A 24,766-nucleotide genomic window follows, 5' to 3' on the forward strand; every position below is an offset into this window, starting at 1 on the left:
AAGCAGAAATCATCTTCACCTGAAAATAATTTAGTTGTCATCAACAGAAGCAGTTTATCTGTAACAAACAGGTAGTCTGGACATTTTACAAATTATCTTTTCTCTCCCGTTGTGATAGAACACATGGTTGTATTTACATGTAGGGAGGGGTGAGTAAAACGTATATATCTAATTAGTCAGTATCTGTCCTAAACTCACTGATCTGGTTAACTGGCAATTTTAGAACAAAGGTCAAAGCGTATAAATACATGAAATTAAGTCTATCAGTGTAATTTATACTGGTATTTATTTGCGTTTCCCATTTAAATGAATAAGTCAAATTTCATTTATGTAAGAAATGATTTAACCCTATATCTTATAATGTATTTTCAGATGACCTTGAATATTTTTGTTCATGCATTGGATCAAAAACATTTTGACAAATATCTATAAATTTACAAAAGCCCATTTTTTTCTATCCTGTTTTAAAATTACATCCATTAATGTTAAGAAGTTGTATTTTAAGACAGAAATAGAAATCATTGTTCAGATCAGACCTTGGTGAATTTGGTCGGAGGTTTACGACCAGAAAACAGCTGACCTTGTTTTTATTACTTCACCTTATGTGTCCCCTCTACCATCAAATGTGATGAATATGTTTTTTTCTCCTTTTAAATAAGCAATTATTTGTCTTCTTCAGAGTTAGTATAGCCATTTCTCCTTAGGTTCAAGGATGCTGTGCTAAATTATATATTATACAGTAATGAATTATTCATTTTTGTGTAGTGCATGTAATGTATAGCATAACTGAGTCAGGGATGTTGCAAATACATTTTATACATGCATTCTGCTTTGTCACTGATCAATATATTCCATAAATTAAGGAAAAATGACATACAAAGAACATTCAATTAATATTAGCATAACAGATCAGTTTTCTATAGAGAATCAATAGTTTTTTATGTGATAATGTGCTGGATTTAGCATCCCGTTCTTTTTGCTCTGCATACATTTACATTTGATTTTTGGTCCCACCATCCGAGGGCCAATTTTTTTACCGTTTGAGATCCCATTTGTTGTCTTTTACACTCGGTGTTTGGAAGTTTCGTACTATTTTACCAGATCTTTTGTGTAAATGACATGGCTTATAATTCCTAAACTGGCGCCTTCTCTGATCTTATAAGGTTATACCTTCCCATTTTTCACACCATCAAAACGGCAGGTGACTCTTGTTTATTATTTGCTAGTGTGACCAACTTTTTTTCTTCTTTATCCTTGTCGAGTCTATAAACAATTGATTGGGCATAAAAAACCTATTGAATGATATCAATGATGTAATAAAAACAGAAGAAATCCAATAACTTATTGACTGAGCATTTAACAGTTTGCATAACCAATTAATGAGGCATGAATTAAACCCCTATTGCTTTATGTTACTTGATTAATTCTTACTCTTTAAAGCCAGACAAATAGAATATTGTTTTTCCAGATAAAAATTGATGTTTGAATTGGCACACTTCTCGAGTAGACAAAACATTTTATGGACAGCCTAAAAGAAAATAAAACAAGGCAGATGTTCTCTTTCATAAAATTGACACAGTAAACAGCGTAGATGAATCCATTTTGATCAATTTTTTTCCCTTCCATTTATTTTTTATGCCTTTTCATGCATGTTGGCACGTTTTCCACTTGCACCAAACACTAGCCTCTTGAGACATTTTCACACTGGATTACAGTTAAGATATAACCTTTTTCATTCAGTCTGAAATCCTATCCATGTTGAAAAATAGAAAAGGTCAAGATTTTTGGCTACAGAACAATCATTCCCACACAGCTGTAGTGTAAGGGAGATCTTATCTAAATGTTTTAAAATCCTATTAATTATAAGGTCATTATACTAATTGATATCACTATATTATCAATGTTTTCCCCTTCAATCCTCGTGGATTTCTAAGATAGACTGTCTTTGATGAAAAAACGCACACATAATGCCCTTATTATGCTTTGTTTTTCCATATGTTCCTTATTTATTTTATTCCCTCGCAATGGAGTTGGAAGGGATATAGTAAATTACTGAATGCAATCCTGTGAGTGTGTTTGTGGGTGAGTGAGTTAATGCTGTGTGAAACGAAAAGTGATATAAATTTTTTGTTTAATATCCTCTTTGCAAAGGGATGCTCTGCTTTGCAAAGCCCTTGTTTCAATATTAAATTTCACAGAAAATGATTTTTTTTATCAATTGTCAAATATCAATTTATTATTGTTAAAGTTGACTTCCAGTGACTTTTACATTTGCTAAATTCCCAAGAGCACATGCATATTTCAAATTCAAAAGTGCAATTGAAAAGGAAAAAAATCTACTTTCTGATAAGGAATATGGTCAGCAATAATGTGTGGTCACCTCACATGTCTGTACGGTAGCGACATGGCCAGTCAGACAGCAATATTTCCACCAATTAACTGACAACAAAAGCTATCTTGTTTTCACATCAAAAACTCAGAAAGTTCAACCTATGTACACTGGACATAATGATTTTTTTTATCTCTTTAGGATAAAGCCAAACCAGTTTTACTATTTGCTCTGGCATATTGGGTAACCCCAAAATAACAACAGCTGTCCAAATGAGAAATCTGATTCTATCCCCTCTCCTCCAATCACAGACAACAAATCTGTACACCCTGATGGTACTTCTACAAACATTTAAAGCATTTCCTGTCATTCACAGGTATGACCCACTGAGAAAGCCCTGTCCCGACCCTTTTACAAATATTTAGCCACATTATAATGCTAAAATAAATTTTAAATTCAAATGACTTTTTAATGTTATTTTTCTTTTCAAAGTTGATATTTATTGCTGTTTAAAACATTTATAAAATAAATATTTCCTTATTATTCTAGGTGTTGGTCTGTTCTACCCTTACACAGGGAAGGTAATTAAATTCTACAGATCAGAATTCAGATTACGATCCAACAAAAATTATTTTGAGCCATTGAAATGTGAGCCGGTGTAACATAATATTTAGTCATTAACACAATTAACAAGTAGAAGAGTCAACAGGATGTTAATGATATGTGGACTAAATCACTACTTTTGAAAACTCTTAAGTTCTTACATCAACAGACATCTTAAAGAATAAACCTTACTCAAAAACACAACAGGTGCTCATGTTTGGTTCTATTGAAAAAACAAGTTCTCAAATCAGAAAGAGAAACATAGCCTGCAGGTAAAATATCACTCATCATCTATAATCTCACTATTTCATTGAGACTGCTCAAGAAGCTATATGATTTAATTTCTTCTGAAAATAAAGATTTACATATTTCAACCTGAATTGAAACACTGCAGATGTTTTCAGCCCCCAAGCCACTAGGCCAATGTTGAAAGCATACAAAAAGCTTGTTTTCAGTGGTTTTTATCAATTTTATAAGAATAAATACATTCAACATGACTTTGGTTCACATCAAAGCTCTCAAGAAATGTACAAAATTCCTTTCTGTTTCAAGGAAAAACAAAAGATTTCTGGTTATTGTGAAACTTTGGGCAGTTGTACAAATATGAATAATTAAACATGACACATATTTATGCACTAAATATACTGGCTATTGTCTTCAATAACATTTTTGAGAATTAAAGTACAAGATAAATTTATAAATAACAAAGAAGTTCTGATGTGATCAAACCTTGGATTTTAAGCTTCGATGGCTAGTTATTGTATAGAGCACCAGCAGAACAAATAGACAGATGAAATACCTCTCCAACAAATTTCATCCTTTACAGAACATTGCCATCAAGAAATCTATCTCATCTGACACAGTAACCCCAAATTATGCTGAATCTACCCGTAAAATAGGGGGTTAATAATAAATAGTCCTGATAGCCTACACAGCTGAAACAATATCTAGAGCAAGATTGTGTTCATCTTCTTCCTCTATAACTTTATCATAAAGCTTTCCTTTAGAACTGAGAGTTGAGTAATTTCCATTATTATCTGCATCAAGAGTTTTGACCAGTAGGTCATCTGAATGGAGGGCATTTCTAAGTGATCGGAAATCTGGCATGTTTTTATTGTTCTCCTGTCTGTCGCGCCAGACAGGTGACGAATCGTCCGAGTTCTGATAGTCGGGGAGTGGGGATTTCTGATCCGTCACCCACGCTATCTTGGTATCATCTGAGTACGGGGCAGAGAGAATGTGATGGGACTGGGGATTATATCTCCAGGTAGAGGGAGGGGTTTTAACAATGATGAGATCTGAGTCTTTTTCTCCTTTACTATCGTTCACTTCCTCTGGTATAGAGGTCATAGAAGCTGCCGATGATGAGCATTTACAGGAATCGTCCTCGGTAGAAGTCATAGACATGCGATGAAGTTTTAACGATGATAGTTCATCAGTATCATCGGTGAACACAGAAGATTCTTCAATGGATTTCCTCGACTCCTTGTCCTTTAGACTACAGATGCTTTCCCGCCTGGATCCTGGCAGTATACTGGGGGGTAACGTTGTGGAGCGTCTTACACATTGGACAGGTAAGGAATGCCGGATACTGCTGTTCCTTTTGAATGGAATAGTTCCCACATCACTCATTTCCTCTCGTTCTGCCTTCTGCAGAAGATTAGATACACTGTTTTCTACTTTAATATAATGACTATGTCTCCGGGTTAGAGTCGATCTCCTCTCCTCTTCTGCCTTTTCCTGACTAGGCTTAATCCAGGGATTTTCCGATAAAGTCCGGATCACTTGCGAGGAAGCACTAGGTTTACTTTTTCCATACACATTTTCAGTTCGGACACGGAACATGTAGTCCACACCAGGTGCAAGGTTTTTCACGTCATACGTGTTTCCCTGACAAGAGCTGGTGACGACTTTCCAGCGTTTGTCCTGTAATCGGCACACCTCCACCTGGTAGGCCAGTATGGTACTGGAGGGACAGCCATAGGGAGGGGTCCACTTCAGAGTTACAGAGTTCTGTGTGATGTTAGTTGCTGTTGGATAACCTTCTGGAGGGTCTGGCTTGCCTACAATAATACAGAAAAATAACTATAGCTGCTGCAATATTACATTCATGACGTATATATTTTTCAATTTTTCTGAATCAATTAAGTTATGCATTTTCATTGTTAATTTACTTTAAAATAAAATTTTGTTCACAGAAGACATCAGAAGTGAAAGGGACTGGGTAGCAGACTGTGCCTATATTTTTAGCCCTCTCCACACAAAATATTTAGTTAATTAATATACAACTTATGTCAACTATATACCATATTCCATACAAAAAAAAAAATATTTATTCCAATTATAATTTTAAATTTTCCAAAGGTCTATAAAAAATTATCTGAGTTATTACTTTTTTTTTTAAAACGACATGATTTTTTTTTTTAAATAGAAACACTTATGTTTATTACTGGCATTAGGATAATTTTACAGTAGATAAAATATACATTTACATGTTTTAAAAATAAAGCTGTCAAACAGTATACTTAATGTGACATTTTAAAAATAAATCTTAATTAATAATTACACTTATATCCCTTTGGAGCCTGAAGATCACAATTTTTTTAATCACTTTTTTTAAAATCCACTTTTCAATCAAATAAACATGAAATATAGTAGAAGATTTTTTTATAAACCAAAAGGAAGAAATTTGGATTTTTTGATCTGAAAAAATATTATCACATTTTATTTTATTTTATTCATATATAAAAAGGAAATTACAAATGTTTACATCAGATAATACTGTCAAATAAATGGAGGATATGATTTAAAACATGTGGCCCTACAGGAGAAAAAAAACATCAAAGTGGCTAATGTTATAATACCGTCCCCTTAAAAAAAAAATCATGCTTAACTGGTCCCTAGAGGCTCCATTAATGATCTGTTAATATTAGCAGTTATTGATAATTAAGTACATAAATCCTGATAGTGAGAGATTTCCATCTTACCTTTAGGGTATCTAACACCGTGGTACTGTAGCCTCTGAAAGTTTGTATCACAGTTCTTCGAGTTCCTCTCAATATTATAGCGGGGATCCAAATCAGACTCCAACTGCGAATTATTAGCACCCATGCTATCTGTCAATCTGTTCAAACTTTCACAATATTATATAATTCCTTTATATGTATATTTTTCCTGGAAAATTTCAAGTTTTCTTGATAGCATTCAAAACGATATTGAAAATTTTTCTTCATCCCACGAGTTTCCTAATCCATGTTTTAGAGTAGAATGCTGCGTGTTTTAAGATTTCCTTCCTGTGAAGTAACGGACGCGCGTCAGTGATCCTCTGTCTTGACAGTAGCTGGAGACACGTGTAGGACTCTCTCTCTCTTTTCCTTTCAGCTGTAACCACCTTACGACTCCGCGCTCAATGTTTGATTGACGCTGTACTACCTCTTTAACTCGGTCCACACAGGAATTTTAAAGTTCTCGACAGACCTTCAAAGGCGATTCAAGCTGTGTAAAACTATCTAAGTCAATGAAAGATAATACTGAAATTCCTCTGCTGAATAAGTACAAATATCAATTAATTAACAGACGGTCAATGAATTTACAAAGTTCAGCACAAATAAAAACTTTCTTTCCATGTGTTGTAGTTCCTTGTGTGAAATGAAACACAGACATGAGTGTTTGTTTCCGTCTTGCACTTAGCTCATAAAACGAAACTCTGGGCAAATCCGCATGTGATTTAAATAGTATATCAATGATTGTACCGGTACATACAAACTTTATATAGGTGTGACTATGGATGAGTCAGATAAGAGAATGCCCAATGCACTATAATACATCAGTGCCCTGAAATGTCCTTCTATAACTGTAAACAAATCCTCTATAGATTACAACTGGCTAGCCACTTACAGAATTAATCACTTCTTTAACAAACTGAAAGTGATATTAAAACACAAATCCTCAGTGCTGTATGTACAGTTATTACTCCATTCTATCCTTCACTAATCTGATTGTTTTCCATTCATTCTGCGAAGACTACCTCTCACTAAACCAGTGTCTAAAGATAAGGAAAGCATGGGGTTCCAGATCAGCCAATGAGAAGTCAGTATTGTAGAAAGCTCCTCTATTCAAACTTGTCCCAGTGCACAAACTGCCAAACACTGACTGCTCCTTTATCTTGCTTTTGTCCTCTTATTATTGACCCATTCAAAAGAATGTCCAGTTAAACACACAATAAGGTCAGCCCTGCATTGTTGTCAAATAAAAACAGGGGGCAGCTAGCACTGTCCCAACACCATGTTTACAGCTAACTAAACCTCTGTAGCCTGCAGATATCCTCAGCCTGTGAATTTATAGGCCTGAACATGTGCTGCTTATCAACTGTCACTCAAGCCAAGCATTTGATGCAAGGCTGCTGTCTGAAGACCACTGTATAACTATTGTGTCCAGCTCATAAACCCAGAATTTGCTCAGGGAAAATAAATCAGGAAGGAATGACAATATGTATACATCCTATTGAAGCAATTTATAGGGTTAAAATTTAAATATATGTCATATATATTCTATAAATTTACTCAGTTGTGTCATAACAGATTAAAATGATAATCCCCTGATTACAATGTGTTGATGACAAGGGTTTTAACACTGACATGTAATTTTGATGATAATGGAAGGTATAAAGATAAACCTGTGCTAAATTGTTGCAATTCTGGAGTAATGTCAACATTTGTACAATCTTGTCAAAATCCAGCCAACATCTCCCATCAGAGAGACTGGAATTCAAAACAACACATGTACATACTTCTAAATGCTGTTTCTCCTGGAACAGGCCACCTTTTTACGCAGTTCTAGATTTTCTAACAATATTGACCATTTTGCCGATTTCAAGTAATATCAGAAACATAAATAAAACATTTCTCAATTGAAAATAAAAGCATTTTAGTTTTTGTATTTGGGATTATTTATTAAATACACAACTTTGCACTGACATTCAATTCATACACAAGCAAAACCATTTTACTGAATGTCTGCCAATGAATGCATTAAGGTTTTTTAAAAAATGACTTGTGATTATATCTATAGTCTGAGTTTAGACACCCAGACTTATTAAATCAGTCGGGTATCTTTCTCAGACATTATTAGCTTATGAGATAATATTAAGACCTTAATTAATGCCAGGTCATTTCCAGTAAAAGAGTCTGGCCAGATGTCCACTAGTCTGTGGACAGCCTGCTCTAATTAGCAATGCTATATCATCTTTGCCCAAGAATCACAGGGGGTCCTTCCATCTGTATTTGCATACAGGCCATTTATATGCCAATTTTTTTTTTTTGGGGGGGGGGATAGGACATTCATAGAGCAATTTCCAGACACCTCAATTAACATGTTGTTACATTTTGACCTGTAACTTAAACAGACTGATCTGAGGTACACAGATCAAAATATTATTGCTCTCCGTTACATAATGTACGTCTTATCTTATCTGAGGTACACAAACTGTGTCCTCAATATTCATGTCAACATTCCTAGTTAGGGGTCTTAGAAACTATCAGCTGGCTAAATCTTCATTTTGCAATTAAATGCTCAAGAATAATTTTGTAAATTGCAATTAGAAATTATTCATGGTAATTTAAAAGGGTTTGTAAATATCATAAAATGATAAATTACATGATTTGTAAACATTGATAACTTTAAGCAGCAATTAAGCCTTTTTTTCTTCTGCCTCTGATTGCAATTTCATGAAAATGAGAGGGACAATGGGTTATTCAGTATTTTTATCACATTTTTTGTGATTTCTGTTTTCCCCATTGCTGAAAAGCAAAAAAGTTCAGCTACTGATATATAGTAGTAAAATAAATATGTCTGACCTCCTGGTAAGGTAACAGAAATTAAAGAGAATTAACTTTAGAAGCTCAAAGGTCACAATCTTCTATCAGATTTACCCCTGAGGAAACAATATATTTCCAGTGGCAGCCATTTAAAATCAATTATTTCCAGATGTCCCTAAAGTTAGACTACCATAATGACTGTCATTTTGGACCACAAAATCAGGATTATCAACTGGACTTAGAATTGAATCTTTAACCTAACCATATCATCAATATGTCATAAATCTACACCATAATGCCCTGGTCAAAGTGAGAATACAGTCACCTAGAGTCTGGGCCCACCCCCTGTATCCTGGCCCCGGTCTACCTGTTTACCTCAGGTGGGGACAGGTGGGATAAGAAGGTGTAAGAGGTTTCTGATGTAAGCTTAAATCATCCAGACAACTTCAGGTGTTTAGGAAATCTGTAAAAACCACTCAGGCTGAGCTTTGGAAGATAAAAGTTAAGATTACAAAGTGTTACATGTTCTAAAGCTTAAGTTAATAGGATCAGCTCACTTAAATGATAAACAAAGTTACTTAAAGAATGTAAGTATTGATTAACTTCTAACAATCTCCAACAGAAAGACTTGACTTAGATTTCCCTAAAAATGAGTCATACTGTTACATTCTAACAATTAAAAAGAAAAAAAATTTCATCATGGGCATCGTCAAGATTATGTTGAAGAAAAAATAATGATACAGCAGTTACATTAATTAAAATGAGAAATTTTCTGGAGCCATTGACAACCAGTGTTAATGAAGTCATTATTTTCCTCTGAAGCTCCTAATTTGTAGCCCGTCAAATGCTGCACCAAATGTGCATTAATTTCTGTCTTGTTAGAAATTCTCCTACAGGGCAAAACTAGTGTGTGTGTGAAGTGACACCTCTCTCTCTCTGGCTAAAAGATCCAACTGCTCAGTGGATAAGCCTCTCTAAACCCTTGGTTTGTTCTCTGATGGTCCTCCAAAATTGGGCAAGTCAGCAATTTATTGGGTGCTAAATTCCACATGAAGGTGTGTAACAGTATACACTAAGGGGCAGTAAAGAAACTGATAAAGTGTACTTCATATAGAAAAATAAATCTGTGTGCACACAAAGGGCTGGGGAGATGAGGACATGAACAAATTTGTTTTTGTCACAAACTTTCTATCTGAATCCACAAACAGACAAACAAAGGATTAGAGGGGCACTCTCTGGTGTCAGGTCAATACTTAATCTAAAATGATTAAGTAATTTCATTAACTCTTAACAAAGACTGAAGAAGTTTATTGCTTCAGGCTTCGAGCAAGACAAAGGATGAAATTATTAGGGCTAAACAGTCAAATTCCATTTGGGAATGAATTAAGAAACCAAAGGTCAAAATGTCTTGGCTACATTATCTTTCGTTTTTCACAATGTCACTTCCAATGAAATTTTGGGCCAAAATGCATGCACTTAAAAAATTTTTTCAGCATTGCATAAACTATGAACATTGTGTCTGTTGTATTTAAAACTTTATTTTTGTTTTGGTGATCTAAATTAACAACTTCAGGAAGTAGGGTGGGAGGAGTTTCCTCTAACGAAGCTGTTGTAATAAACATCAAACTGAGAGACATTATTTGTGTATGTGTATACTCTCAACCCTGCCAAATTAAATCATGTCTCGTCGAATCTAATACGGAAGTCAGGGAACTTTGTGATTTTTAAATGTCTCAAGTGCTTCTTTGGTGATTCACTGCTATCATGATTTAGAAATCTTGAATTCAATTTGCTAAAAATTTTTAATATTATATATGGCTAAGTCCTTTTACTTTTCCCCTTTATCTCTGCTTGAAAAGGCTCTCAAAAATAAAAATCCCCATAAATCCATTACATAAAATCCTAGCTGATCCTGGACTAAGTTCTTACTTTTGTGTGTGAACAGCAAAAACTTTGCCCTCATGCTGCAAAAGTCAGTTCTTAACTTAATGTTAACAGTTATTGCTAACTCAGCCTTTTAAAACTACAATAAAGTTGATGTTACATTGTTAGCATTTCAAAAACAACACAATATATATTAAAGAAATTTTCCAGAATAAGGAAATAATGAACAAGAATTCCCACTTGCTTTTTTTGCCATATTTAGTCACTGGAGAATGCAGGAGAAGGAACATGATTATGCATTTAAAGTGCACTGTGTATCGATAATTAATAAAATTATTACGTGACAAGCAATGATTACTCTGGAAGACTTTACAATTAATTCAAAAGCTGCACATCACCAGGGAACTTTGGGTATGTGGGACATGGATATTTTCAATCTCAGCGTTACTGTTTAACCAATGAATTCTATTATTAATCTTTAAATATCTAAACACCCAGGGAAATTCCAAGCTATATACTCCATGCAACTGATTAGTAAAAGTTTTTGTCTTTCCAAGGGGAAACACTTTTTTTTGCAGAAATACCTAAAAGTCTCTGCAAGTCTTAAAGAATTTGACATCTACCCATTGGTCTGTTTACTTGGTCAGCTTATCTTCAGCAAGGTTACTGGTCTTCTCCACTGGACCACCAGTGGTACTGGTCAATATTTGTTATGACATAAGAAACAAACATAGCATGTGGTCAATTCATTGCTGCTGACCCCAAGTGGTCAATATAAACAGTATTATCTCCTCTAGTTAGACCCTCCATGGCCTTGTGTCTAAGATTGGACAATAAACAGACATCCCCTGCAGTGGTCCGAGACCAGTGGGTGACAGACACACAGAGCTAGGCTCACCCCCCAAACTCAGCAAGGGGGCCACCACAGTCTGAATTTTTTCATCATGACTACATAGGACTAGTGTTAACTTAGCAACAAAGTCTGACCACTTGTAACTAAGTTTCAGTTATAAGTGCAATGAATCTGCAAACATTATACAAAAAGACTGATCATGGCAATTTATTTTCATTTAAGACTTGATATGGTTTGGAGCTCTTTGGTCTAAATGACAAATTCTCCAAGAATTACTCCAAATATTTCATCTCTCCTAAAACTTGAAGATTGGCCATCAAAGGCTATAGTGAGGGATTGGTGGAATTTAGCACACTTTACAAGCAGTTAACATAAAAAAGCATTAAAATGACATTTTCTGCTCTTTGAGCAAATTTATGACCACATATTTTACTACCATATTTACCCTGCCTCACTTTGTATTGTCTGAATGGGTCTCCTACGAATTAGAGGAATTAGGTAAAGCTTTAATCGACCTTTAACAGGAAATACTGTGGTTTGAGAAATCATATAGTTGCCATAACACACAAAGGTTTACTTGTCTACTCAAATAATCAGGTGCTTAGCAGGACTCTGCAGACGTGGTGTGCAACATGCTTCATATAATCATTACTTCACTGTGTAAACCTGCACTATGTTGCTACCAAAGGGCACAACCTTTAATATATGGCAGTCTCGCATGTTGAGCTGCAATATGATTAACTCATGCACAAGCTCACTTCATCTAGTATTCAGAATTGTATCAACAACTGCTATATAATTGTTGGATTGGTCTTTGATCACTGGTGCCAATTTCCATTTACATTGGCAGTTCCCCTATCAATTTCTGCTAGTTGGAGAATTTTCACCTGCTCCCCAGGTGTTTAAAGTTGACCATTCATCAGGTGAGCCCGACCACTTTATCTGTGTACCCATGATTTCCACTATTCTTTAATTATCAGAGAAATGTAAGCTTTTCAAATTTACAGCCCAGATAAGATATGTAGTCTAAAACTTGCTACCTCTCTAGATTAAAATTCTTCTATCAAAATTCACTATCGATAAAAAAAAATTGGCCCAAATATTTGCTTCTTTTATTCTTATGCAATCCTCCATTCATCAGAAACCAATGTTTCACAGGCAAGGTGATAGACTGACAATGAATGTATTTCTGGACACAATTCGCTCCTGAACATGAAGATCTGATTGTAGTGTACAACATCTGGTGGTTGTATTGAATGTCCAGAATTAACCTGACACAACAAAACAAGGACAAAAACAGATAGCAGCACGGAAACTCCCTCCTCTAAACATGCAAACAGAGCTGGTGGCCCTGCATCTATAGTTTGTAACAGGTGGTGACTTCTGTCAACTGACGGGGCATGTATTACACTGTCTAAAGTAAGGCTCAATAACACGACACACCTTACAGACCCACAATTGTCAATGAGATGCAAATTATTTGTAAAAAGTCACATTATTCGTTTAACTTCTCAGCATGTGGTCGTACATGTACAAATTTTGCAAGAAATTAAAGAATGGATATTAGATAATTCTTAAATTAACCTTATGCCAAATTAAAAAAAAGTTAATTGCTGGAAAATAATTCACTTATATTAAAGTACAAAGACTGCAATCTTTGCACCAGGGAAGTGTATTCATAATAGGGAACAAGCATGTTTTAAATTGGTAATTAAAATGCAAAGCGGAACAAAAAACAGCCCTATTGTTTGGCATTCCTTCATGTGGGGCATATCTGGCACTTAGCAGGTCATTACCAATCTAAATTCTTTTCTGCAAGATCTTCAAACTGAGTACAAGCATGCGAATCCTCTTTGCAGTCAGAGTTTTGGAAATTTAAAAATGCCCAACTGCAGTGATAGAATTCTAATGTAAACAAAACAGTGGTGAGACATTTTGACATCGCAGACATTACATCATCTTATTGGTAAATCACACTTATGTTGTTTCAGAAGGGGTCAAGTGTGGAAACTGCAAACATTAGGTATTGAGACAGCAAAAACTAAAAAGATTTAATCCACCAAGAAAATCAAAGTCAACAAGACCCCCCTTACAGCCAAGACTCACAATGTTCAGACATCAAAAAGAGACAGGGATGTTTAATTTCATCAGAGACAATTTGAAGAGGACAAGATAATTGGATTTTGAACCATCAGGGTATGACAGCATCAAAAGGAATTTTCAAGACTTAACTACAGTATTGTTCATCTCTTCCCAGTTATCTCCATGGGTTTTTTTAAATCAGTTAACCCGCTTATTATCATCTTAAAAGAAAACTGAAATGGAAAAAGCTCCTAAACAACAAAGTCCAATGACATGGAAAAGATCTTGAGATTACGCTTTAAGCATCACTTAAAACTACTTCTCAGGTCAATATGTGAAGACTGAGTCAAACAAAGATTACTAGACCACACATAACACATTTTCTTGGTTCAATTTTTAATAAATATCAATTTTAAAAATTAAACATGGGAAACACTTTCATTAAGAAAGCATATGGAGTTTGACACAACACTGCAGGGGGATATAGTATCTTTGTTCATTTCATTCATTTATTATTTTCTGTTTTCACACTGGGTTTCATCACAGATTGTACATTTGATCATGTTATAAATGTAGAGGTCAGATGTGCACTGTGAACATCTCAAGGCCTAGGAGACAATGTCCTCTGAAGAAATATATGATAGCCAAGTGCATCTCTTTTATTATCATAAATAAAAAAAATCTCTCCTTGCTTTCTGCTGACATTGAGATTGCTGTTTGTCTATGTAATCAACACATAAAAGGTTAATAGCTGTGGTTTTCTGGGATGACACCTGCAGATATAAGTTTTACAGACAGAATTTACTCTACAGGAAATACCCGCCTAATGAATGGGTTCTGTCTGTCTCTAAGTCATTCATTGGATCTGTTATTACCAGGATCTTATAACATGTAATGACAGGGCCAGATCTTCTTCTTTGACCCAGTGACCAGCACCTAAGGTGTGGAAATTCATATCCTGGTTATTTAAGGGTCAAGATTATCAAACAATTTGAATGGACATTGTTCATTGATGAGTAGTTTTTGCACTTATTTCACTACAATACATGTGATTAATTCCATGAATATGATGCAATCCACACCGTGTACCGATATAAATGGAAACCCTATTTACATGTATTTATTTATAGAAATCAGTGATAAGTTGTTTTGCCAGACTACATACACGAGACCTCTTGACACTTACCAGATAGGACCAGACCAGTTAATTAGGAGTGATTCACTTAAACCTTATCACAAGTGCATCAAAGCCAATTACCACGTTCTAGCAATTCTTAATTATCAAAACTCAACAGCAGAGATTAAACAAAACTTGCCCATTTAAAAAGACATTTTTTCTGACAACTGCTTAACTTTTATCTGACAAAGACGTTAACAATTTGGGAAATGTCCACAGATAAAAGGATAGTTGTGTCTTTACAGAGATAAAATAAAAATGTGGAAATTTGGTTTGTGTAAAACAGCAACAAACAAATTCTGCGTCAAGACAAACAAGTACCTGTTGACTTGAGACATCATAAAGATTTCTAAATCTCCGCACTTCATTTTAGGGGTACATTCTACCCCAGCAACAAACTTGCAAAACATGTCAAGAATTATAAATATTTTAAGCTGTAAGACTTCATATTGTTTTCTCTTTTACAAACAACCTGCCACAAGCATAATTTCTAACACATTTCCCCTCCTCATTACCCAGCAGGAGAGCTCCTGGATTAGTCCAATAAACGATTCTTAATGAGGTTTCCTGCAGTAACTATTTAGCTAAGCAACAGTTGGTTATTATCTATGATGCTTCAAAATTCCGAATCTTCAGCCCAGTCTTATTTAGTAATATCTCTTTTATGTTAATAAATTTTGTATCCAATTTTAATTTTTCAAATTCTTTAAATTTTATGAGGGATTTTGAACAAAATGGGAAAGTATATAAAATATTTTGAAGAATTTTTGGGTGTAAAGAAAGTGACAGGGCTCAATTAAGTATTAAACGGGTATCATATGTCACTCGATACTTTTAGTACATAAAGCTCTTATCATGTTCATCAAGGGCAGATCGAGATTCAGACAAGATAAAATATTAAAAAAATTAATACAGTGAAAACTTTAAAGCATATATGTCTCAACAAAAATTCCCTATATAAGCATTTTCATTTCAGTAAAAATGTGACACAGTGTCACAAATTTTATGCAAAAATGGTTTGCGTTTAAATAAATCTGATCTGCCTCAATGAGAGAGAAATTTGGCAGTCAATTTAGCCTGAGTGGCTTTATTGTACTTTAATGGAGGCAGAGACTGTCTGACGCTAAAAAGCAGCTTTACAATTTTTTATTTTTAAAACTTAACCATGAAGAATGCACAGCTAATAAAATAAACAGACTTCTGACTCCAAAAACTACAGTAAAAAATAGGAAATGCTTAAAGATTAGGCCCGCACAGCAGGTGAAGCTGGATCAACAGGTAGTTTGTAATTTTCTTTCCTTCTAACAAACAAAAGCAAGCATGAATAGACAAGAAGTGCAACTGTTTTTGTCCTCTACAACTTCTCAGAATCGTCACACATGTCCAAGCTTCTTTGTTATAAAACTGCTTAGCTATTTCACCAGAACAATGTTTTAAAAATATTTCTAAACAATCTTATTTTAAACTTTCTAAAACTTAAAATATTTCATTCATTGGTATTTTCTGTGCATGTCCCTTTCTGTCCCTACTGTCACTTTGCTGTGAAGATAAGATTTCATTTAGATATGTGATCCACAAAGTGAAAACTGTGCCCCATATTCCTGCCTTTTGTGTTTTGGAATAAATAATCTTTCCATGACGGACATCTGAGCCTTGGTGTGTAGCTGAAATTCTATCAAACTTTTAACTGTATTGGCCCCTGGCCCCCATCGATTCTTTGTTTCCTCCTATTTGACGTGAAAGACCCCCAACACAATACCCCGGTAGAGTATGAGATAGTGAAATGAACTTGTTACATTAATCTTAGACTTGCAGATGAATATAAAAAACTTTTTAATTAAGGAGACATGGGTTCTTGTAAGGGATGTGACTGCTCTGTTTATCAATCTGAAGTACAGGTATTTCTGTATCATTAATCAAAATAAGAGATTTATAATCTAATGAGAGAATGCATATTACTCAGTACTATTCAACATGCTAATTTTTTATTTCTTGGAATAATTAAGATCAGCTCTTGCACTGTAAAATCAACAGGAAATAAAATCAACTTTTTCTTATCAAAAGTCTTTCCTTATGTATTATTTCCTTGTCAAGAATATATTTACAAAAAAAGAAAAAAAAACATCTTGAGTGGTGGATTCCTATTTCTCCCAAAAAATTGTAGCTCAGAAGAAACATTAAAAGTTTCCTTCTATTGCACTGGATCTTGGAACACAATTTCATTATACCACCTTTTGTACAAATTAAAACATACTTTCAATTCCAAGGTTTATGGACCCTATAATAACTAGCAAACTAGGCATATAATTATGCAGAAAAGGAATGAAAATCTCCCTGCATTTCTCATAAAATGGAAACCCATTTAAGCCTGATTTATTGACATGGATGTGATTTACATCTTGACAAAGAAAGGAGAGATAAGTTTTGGAGTAACATCTTCACAATAAAGGTGTCATCAAGTTTGTCAGTAAAAGTTCACCATTATGTAGCTAGTGTTATAAATAGGCTTCATTTTGCCTTAATATCAAGTAAATAATAATCATATTGTAAGGATGCTGTGTCATGATTTGACATCGTGATTTGGGTGCTTCTTTGCAACCTGTATTATTCACGGTCTAGGTACAATACATCAACGGACAATGATAGAACCATGTCAGATGAGGACACACCCCATCTTGTCTTCTAACTGCTACAAGTTTTAAACTCTCCAAACCAAGTTTATTTGCTCAAGTTTTTTATGTACTTGCAGCAATTCTCTTGAGTGTTTCATACAAGTGTAATAAGGTAAAGAGAGTTGCCTCCCTTTCCATTACCCAGACAGACACTAGAAGACTATTCAGACTACCAGTTACACATGCAGTAAGATATGAGGATCTACTTCTACTGAGCACAACAGTGATCTTACCGCGGCTAAATGAGGAGGTGGAGGAGATAGAGGCAGAATCAACTGAATAGGTGGCATCTGGGAATATAAAATAACACAGAGAGGTCATATAAAACAGAAAAGATGGGTGGCTACAACCTCTAAACTCTATACTGACATGATCTGATATACAATTGTCAGGGACCTTATAAAACAAAATTAAAATTTAACAACATCCATCATCCCATGTATCTATATAACATAAATAATGTAATGAAGGAATGTTTACTGAATGGGGTACATGAGAACAAAATAGGGATAACTGCACTGTGCTGGGGAAGGAATGAAAATGATAAGGGATTTATGAATCTGATATTAAATTAAATATCTCTATCCTACAATTTCTGTAATAAATCTACTGAGTATATTACTAGGACATCAAGCTGCTGTGTAATCTAGTCATTACAACAGATATTATAAGTAAAATATAGCTTAAACCAATTTATTGAAGAGATTTAAAACTCTATATTAATAAATGCCAATTAAAAGTTAACTCTACCCTTTCTTGCTGTATGTGATACAACATTCATGTAAAATACATTGGATATTTACTGATTCTATCTCATTGTTTATTAGGCTTGGTTACTGTGCTGTTCTTCCCTACTTTCTCTATACAAATCTATGTAATACTGATAATAAATGATGAGTATAAAGCTACTACAGTTATATGTTCCTTGTTACCTTTGTTAAAATGGCTCTCTGTAATAAAATGTTTCAACATTGGCTTACTTATTGCATCTGTGTCGAAATTAATTGATTAAACAGACAAAGATTCAAAAGGATCTGACAGGAATTCAGCAACTTCTGAGAATCATTGTACATAGGGTAAATTTCCATGACAATCAGAATGGGTTTCAATCAGACTTTACTGATCAGCTGAAATCTATGTGAATTTTATTTTCAGTCTTACCTTCTACGAGGAGCTGACAGGTAGCGGTGACTTCCCCTTCACTGTTGGTGGCCTTACAGCTGTAATGCCCCTCGTCTTCAGGGAATATCTCTACAATGGTCAAGGTGCTCTTGTCTCCTATATTGCTGATCTGGAAGTCCTGAAAATATCAAAGATTGGTGTTACTAATGTTTACTTATTATACAAAATAAAGTTACAATAAATATAAATTCTTATTTTTATCAGTACATGGATGTCAGAAGCACAATACTTTCCATTAATACTTCATTATTTTAATTTAATTGTACAGTGGAGCCTTATTTATCTGGACGGTTTGGTTCCTAGACAATTTGTTCGAATATATGAAGCGTCAGGATACCTGAATTACCAGTTAAACAGGACAAAATAAAGTTAAAATTTTCTGTTCCGATGAAAAATTGACCGGATACTGAAGCGTCCGGATATCTGAAGGTCCACTGTACACTGAACAAAGTAAAATATAATGCCAGAGGCTAGAAGATTTACTTGGCAGTCCAGGATTTCCTCCCCTTCCTTGAACCACGCTGTACGTGGACGGGGGTTTCCATTGATTACACATTCCAGAGTCACAGATGAGCCGTCTTTACAGAACTGGTCTCTCAGGGGTTTCTCAAATCTTGGTTTGCTGTTGATACTTTAAATTCAAAGAAAAATGTTCCATGTAGATTTTTTTTTCAAGAAAAATCATTTCTAAAGTGCATTAAATTATACTGAAGTTTCTTATATCATGTCTTAATTCAACATTGTTAAATTTGGAAAAAGTCTACTTTGTAAAATCTTAAAGTCCTTACCCAGCAGAAATGGGAAGTTTTTCTTTATCTGGAAAAAAAAAATCACAGTTGTTAAAACTAACTAAATCAAGCCTACTTTTAAAACACAGAACACTTGCTATGTTTTGATGTCAATACCTGACACGATTAAATCTGTGATGGTTTTGATGTCTCCTGTGGGAGTTATTGCTACACATGCATATTTGCCTGAGTCTGTTGTCTGTGCAACTGAAATCTCCATTTGTTGTGTTCCGTCAGACTCTGAACTGATCTTTGTTCTGAGGTTGTTGTACATCTAAAAAGAAGAAAATAATTGCAGCCTTTAAATTCAGAAAATGCAAACTGAAATAATTATATATAAAAATTACATGTGAATTCCCATAATATTACAAGGATAAAAGAAAACAATTTCTGCACTGGAGTTCAGCAATCATGCTGAAATTGAAAAAACAAAAGCATGACATTTTTTAATTTTACTATGATAAAATATAAAACATGTAAATTCCTCCAAACCTTCTTCCCATCTTTCTCCCAGTGGATTTTTTCGACAGCGTCATTGATGAAGCAGACAAACTTGACATCCTCACCAATATTCACATTAATTTGCGGTTCGAGTTCTACTATAAATCTTGGGGCAAATTTCCTTTAAAAAGATAAACAAAAAGTAAACTATTAAGAAAATCATAAGACAAAATAGCCCTTACTTTTTGGAAATAAGATTTTTTTTTAAATGGTTGCTGCTGCTGAATACGATGAACACGAAAACCACTCACTTTTGGGTAATTTCTGGAAGCTCGCCGATTGCTGTTGAATTTCTCACATCTTTGTTGTCTTCAGTTTCTGTAACATCAGCACACAAACGGGATAAAATGGCATTATTTTGTTAGTAAGTAATTAGAAATTATTTCTTTCCCGCCATGTTGAAATTGTAAAACTTAAAACTGATGACGCTAAGAAAATTTTGTTCCGAAATTCTAGAAGGACGAATCAATAGGTATATTGTTTGCGTAACTTACATTGATTTGTAGTCTAAAAGAGCATTTTAAAATATGCTTATATGCATTGCATAATTGATGTTGACATTTATGCAAAAAAAGTTTTGAATTTTATTTTTTATTATGAAAAAGCGGGAAAGGGGGAGGGGGTAAAAGTCAAGATTCAGCATATTTTTAAAAACTCTAAATGAAGGAATTTTTTGCAAATATGTGAACCTCTTTGCCCTACTATGTCATCAAGTAAAAAGCCCAATAAATAGGTTTAAAAATAAGAATTACCATATATGCAATACTGAACTTTCTGACATTTTTTAGAAATCATTTTGACTGAAGATATATTTCATTTTAAACTTGCTTTATGACCTTCAGTTATTCTGAGACAGCTTTGAAATGTTGGTAAGTGAAAGGCTAATTCAGCTTTTAAAAAAAGTATTCTTTTTCATTTTCATTAAAAACTTTTATTTACAGGATCGAGATCAATGTGAATTAGGGGCAAAGTTGATCAGTAATTTTTCTTTTTACTAGTTCAAGTTGACAGACACCAGCCCACCAAAAACTGAGAACTTTTGAACAAATTTGAACAAAAGTATTTTGGCTCATGTTACTTCAGCAGTTCATTACATACACTATCCTTTTGCTTTCCAAGCAGTTTTTATGGGACAAGTCCATATGTTTTATACAGAAATGAATCTGACATTCCCTTTTGCTGGACATAACTGTATTCAGAAGGAGCCACCAATAAGAACATGATTTTACATTTTGTGCTTGCCTTGAAATGTTACACAGTTTTGTTTACTAAGAAAGTTGACTCTTGTGCATTCAGCGATGCCTAATTTATATTATTAATAGCCATGCATGTACATGTATATACCTCTTTCATGCATGACCATGATCCATATGCACTTTTTCTGCAATTAACTAACATTCCTTGCTATGAAATATATACGTTATATGAATACACTAATATACATTTCATGCATTCTAGCAGCGACTAATACAAAACAACAACGAAGTATTTTATCAAACAATTTATTGGCTAAACATTGCAGATTTCATGGATAAAATAATAACACTAAAAGCAGATTCATTGCACAGAAATAAATTTGCTGAGATAGCAAAAAGGCATAACTACATGTATAAACATAGGAAATCAACATTCTTCTATGAAATATGGTTTAATGATTGAGGCAGATCTATGGTACTATAGACAGGTGCTTGTTTCATACAGTACTCTAGTTTACTACAATATAATAACACTGTTATAACACTGTTATTGTACTGTAGTAACCTAGCACTCTAAATTAAACAAGCACTTGTAGTACTAAAATGAGGCATTCTTCTAACATGTGAAGGGTTAGAAATAATAATAATGGAATGACAATGAATTTAATATGTATGTATGATTTCAGTCAAAAATCCAGCATCTCAAGTATATTATATATAGATCTAGCAAACATAAAGATAGCAATAAATGTATCATAATATTCCAACTTCTACAATAATTTTATTTTACATTTTTAAGAGCAATTTTTTAAAGAGATATTGTTTTTATAGATTACTCTTGAAAATTTAAGAAAAAATTATTGAAGACGGAATTTGAAGTTGGTTCTTCAAACATGTGGAAAAGCTGAAACCAAAATATTTGACAAGTAGAAAGCATCATAATTGTTGGTTTATGATCAATTACAAGCAGCATATACTAAGCTTTAGTGAACATACCATGTTTCTCAAGACCAGCTAAAAAATCGTCCAGTTCATCTTGAGCTACAATTCAGTACAATTAATGGCTAAATATTACTGTAACGGTAAAATATGGAATTCATTCTTTTCTGCATAAAATTTGAAACTGTACAAAACATGCAAATAAACATAAATTTTCTGTGAAATAATAAATAGCAAGTGTTCTCTATAATAACTTAAAAATCATGATTAACTAAAATGTCTAACTACAGTGTATATATAAAAATTAAAATAAAAATTATAAATAGAAATGATGCAACAATCAAGCACTGCTGATGGTAGTTTTGCTATGGTTACTATGTAATGTTGGTAAATGATTGTCTTGGTTATACACATTTGTTTACAAAGTTCCTTTCATGGCCTCATATTTTGCTTTACCTAGTATGGTAATTTTGGCCTGAGTTTCGGCGGATCCCATGACATTTGTAGCCACGCATTTGTATGTTCCAGTGTCTGATAAAATAGTGTCATAAATTTCAATATTGTAAGCACCATCCTCAAAGAACACTTCATAACGATCTAAAAAAGAAAAAAATAAATCCCAAATCTGATTGCAAATGGTCACATCAAAATATCAATGAAAGATTGAATGAAAGCTTAGAGATAATATTATTTTCATCACTAACAGAATTTGGATATAACTCTTCTGATTTCACTACTTACCGCTCTGTCCGATTTCTGTGTTGTCTTTGTACCATGTGATGTCAGCATCTGGCACGGCTTCCACGACAACAGACAACATGGCGATACTTCCAGTCCTGAACTGTTTATCTTCTAATCCTTCCACAAAGCGGGGGGAGGATTTGGCCGTTTTTGGCCGCCCAGCACCTCCAGCCTTGGGGCCAGGGATGGTTGCTACGGGAGGAATTCCCATTGTAGGAATGTCTTTGTAATTCCCTTCAAAGCCTGAGGCTTCCAGGGATTGTTTCACTTGTTTCATTTCGGATTGTTTTGTTTTGATCAGAGTAATGTCCCCTTCTACATAACAGTCATACTGAATGTTGAATCCTTCCATGACATCCACTGAAGCAGGCAGGTGCTTGATGAAGAATGGAGCTACAGGAACAAAAATAGCACTGGGTTAAACTAATTGCATTCAATTTCAAAATCAAATAATATCAAATCATGTTATATCTTCTATAAGGAACATTCTTGTAAATGCATATAATAACGTAAAACCTTTCTTTATGTACGCATTATCTTTGTTCACAATTTACAGACATTAATGCATTTTCAGTGCATCAACATGTACATTTTACATTAAGCTAAGTATAGGCTGTACTAGATGTGTTTCTCATGCAAACTTTATTTGTCCTATTGTGCTTATATATATGGATGGTGACTTTTGTCATTTGCAAGAATCTTTAATAACTTTAAAGAAAAGACAGTGCTTGATGGATCTATCTATGTAAGTGCAGCATTGAAAGTATCAGAGATCTTTTTTATCTATTTCCAGAAGCATACATGTACTGAACAATTTTCTATGACATACAACTGATACATGTACAACTTTTTTGGACATTTACATGTATATATTTATCAACATTAAGCTACATGCGACATTATGTTGCATACATACACATACTCTTATAATTACTAAGTGAACAGTGCCCTTATTATTTAGATATAGTATATAAATAGTATAGTTATACAATAACATCCAACTATAACTACATGTATCAATATGATCTAATATATGAATAAGCAAGTACCAAATCCTTTCTCCATTTTGTCTGAAATAGCATCATAACACAGAATATGAATATTATGGGGAAAAATTGACTTATCCTTATATAAAATCATTGGCCTCATTTATTTATATAAGTAAAGGTAAAAATAAGATAGCTACCTGCTGCCTTTTGGGCATCAGCAGTGGACATGTCCTCTCTGGAAAAAAGAAAGAAAAAAATTATAAAATTTTCTTTTTAATCAATCTGAATGTTGGATTACCACCTAGCTCTGCAGTAAAGGGAAATAACTCTTGTTAGTTACTCTGTGTTCAGACATACCCGGTTTGTCTGGCTGATTTCTTGGTGACTCGGACAATACACTTGGATTCCATGACCCCCACAGAGTTGGAAGCTCTGGCTGTGTATTCTCCTGAGTCAGAGAAGAGAACTTCATTTACTTCCATTGTGTGCATGTTCTGGAAGGTAGTGATCTTGTGTCGGAAGTCATAGGTCAGTTCACGTTCACCTTTGAACCAGGTTACTGAAATGAGAAAACAAAATTTTGTAAACTTTAACTTTAAATCTGCAAGGTCTGAGGAAAAGCACAATATTTTAAATTACTACCATCTTCTACATATACAGACTTGTAACATTTAAGGATCTGGGAAAGCATGAAATACAAGAACAATTTTGTTTGTTAGCATACCAGATGGTCTGGGCCATCCCTCCACTGTGCAGTCTAGGTGAAGTTTGTCTCCCTCGTCAAGTTCTATGACCTTGGGGAGAGCCAGAGAGAAGTGTGGCATGCGACCGCCGGGCACACCCAGGGGTTTGAGTTTCTCATACCCTCGTTCTGTTCTCTGGGACCACATGGCTCCCTCCTCCATTGATTCGGGGCTCTCTGGGGGAGAGGCGGATTTAGATTTGGCTACAAAGGGAAAGGGGGAATTCTTAAAGATGTCTTTTTTTCATTTATGTAGATGCTAGAATTCATAT

At 34.2% G+C, this 24,766-nt stretch overlaps 2 protein-coding genes and 1 long non-coding RNA gene across 3 annotated transcripts in view; 1 reads left to right on the plus strand and 2 right to left on the minus strand.

The window, feature by feature from the left end:
* The window catches only part of LOC134233067 (palladin-like), a 39,019-nt gene that overhangs the window by 12,771 nt on the left and 1,482 nt on the right, over nucleotides 1-24,766 (minus strand). The window contains exons 5-19 of the mRNA XM_062715063.1: nucleotides 24,477-24,698; nucleotides 24,110-24,311; nucleotides 23,950-23,987; nucleotides 23,813-23,833; nucleotides 22,764-23,156; nucleotides 22,479-22,619; nucleotides 22,080-22,124; nucleotides 20,139-20,205; nucleotides 19,879-20,008; nucleotides 19,504-19,660; nucleotides 19,387-19,414; nucleotides 19,082-19,229; nucleotides 18,578-18,716; nucleotides 18,349-18,366; nucleotides 17,650-17,706 (exon numbers count right to left, since the gene is read on the minus strand). Coding sequence (XP_062571047.1) covers nucleotides 17,650-17,706; nucleotides 18,349-18,366; nucleotides 18,578-18,716; nucleotides 19,082-19,229; nucleotides 19,387-19,414; nucleotides 19,504-19,660; nucleotides 19,879-20,008; nucleotides 20,139-20,205; nucleotides 22,080-22,124; nucleotides 22,479-22,619; nucleotides 22,764-23,156; nucleotides 23,813-23,833; nucleotides 23,950-23,987; nucleotides 24,110-24,311; nucleotides 24,477-24,698 — 1,806 coding nt within the window. The remainder of the gene's footprint in view (nucleotides 1-17,649; nucleotides 17,707-18,348; nucleotides 18,367-18,577; nucleotides 18,717-19,081; nucleotides 19,230-19,386; nucleotides 19,415-19,503; nucleotides 19,661-19,878; nucleotides 20,009-20,138; nucleotides 20,206-22,079; nucleotides 22,125-22,478; nucleotides 22,620-22,763; nucleotides 23,157-23,812; nucleotides 23,834-23,949; nucleotides 23,988-24,109; nucleotides 24,312-24,476; nucleotides 24,699-24,766) is intronic.
* LOC134233064 (uncharacterized) lies at nucleotides 120-11,230 on the plus strand. The gene is made up of 3 exons (XR_009984908.1): nucleotides 120-149; nucleotides 2,879-2,910; nucleotides 11,211-11,230. It is a non-coding gene; the product is annotated as an uncharacterized LOC134233064 (long non-coding RNA).
* LOC134233061 (titin-like) lies at nucleotides 3,378-7,394 on the minus strand. The gene is made up of 2 exons (XM_062715058.1): nucleotides 5,920-7,394; nucleotides 3,378-4,995 (listed from the first exon to the last, which is right to left on the minus strand). The coding sequence occupies exons 1-2, from the start codon at nucleotides 6,041-6,043 to the stop codon at nucleotides 3,860-3,862; spliced, it is 1,260 nt and encodes a 419-aa protein (XP_062571042.1). The 5' UTR covers nucleotides 6,044-7,394; the 3' UTR covers nucleotides 3,378-3,859.

This window comes from Saccostrea cucullata, unplaced genomic scaffold, assembly GCF_032062105.1.
Source record: "Saccostrea cucullata isolate Sc308-1 unplaced genomic scaffold, CSIRO_AGI_Scuc_v1 ctg50, whole genome shotgun sequence".
Taxonomy (NCBI): domain Eukaryota; kingdom Metazoa; phylum Mollusca; class Bivalvia; order Ostreida; family Ostreidae; genus Saccostrea; species Saccostrea cuccullata.

Bases quoted from the DNA above. Each gene is read 5' to 3' on its own strand.
- LOC134233061 (XM_062715058.1), bottom strand. From the start codon at position 6,043: ATGGGTGCTAATAATTCGCAGTTGGAGTCTGATTTGGATCCCCGCTAT. The intron at 4,996-5,919 runs GTAAGATGGAAA...GTATTATTGTAG, and splicing joins CGGTGTTAGATACCCTAAAG to GCAAGCCAGACCCTCCAGAA.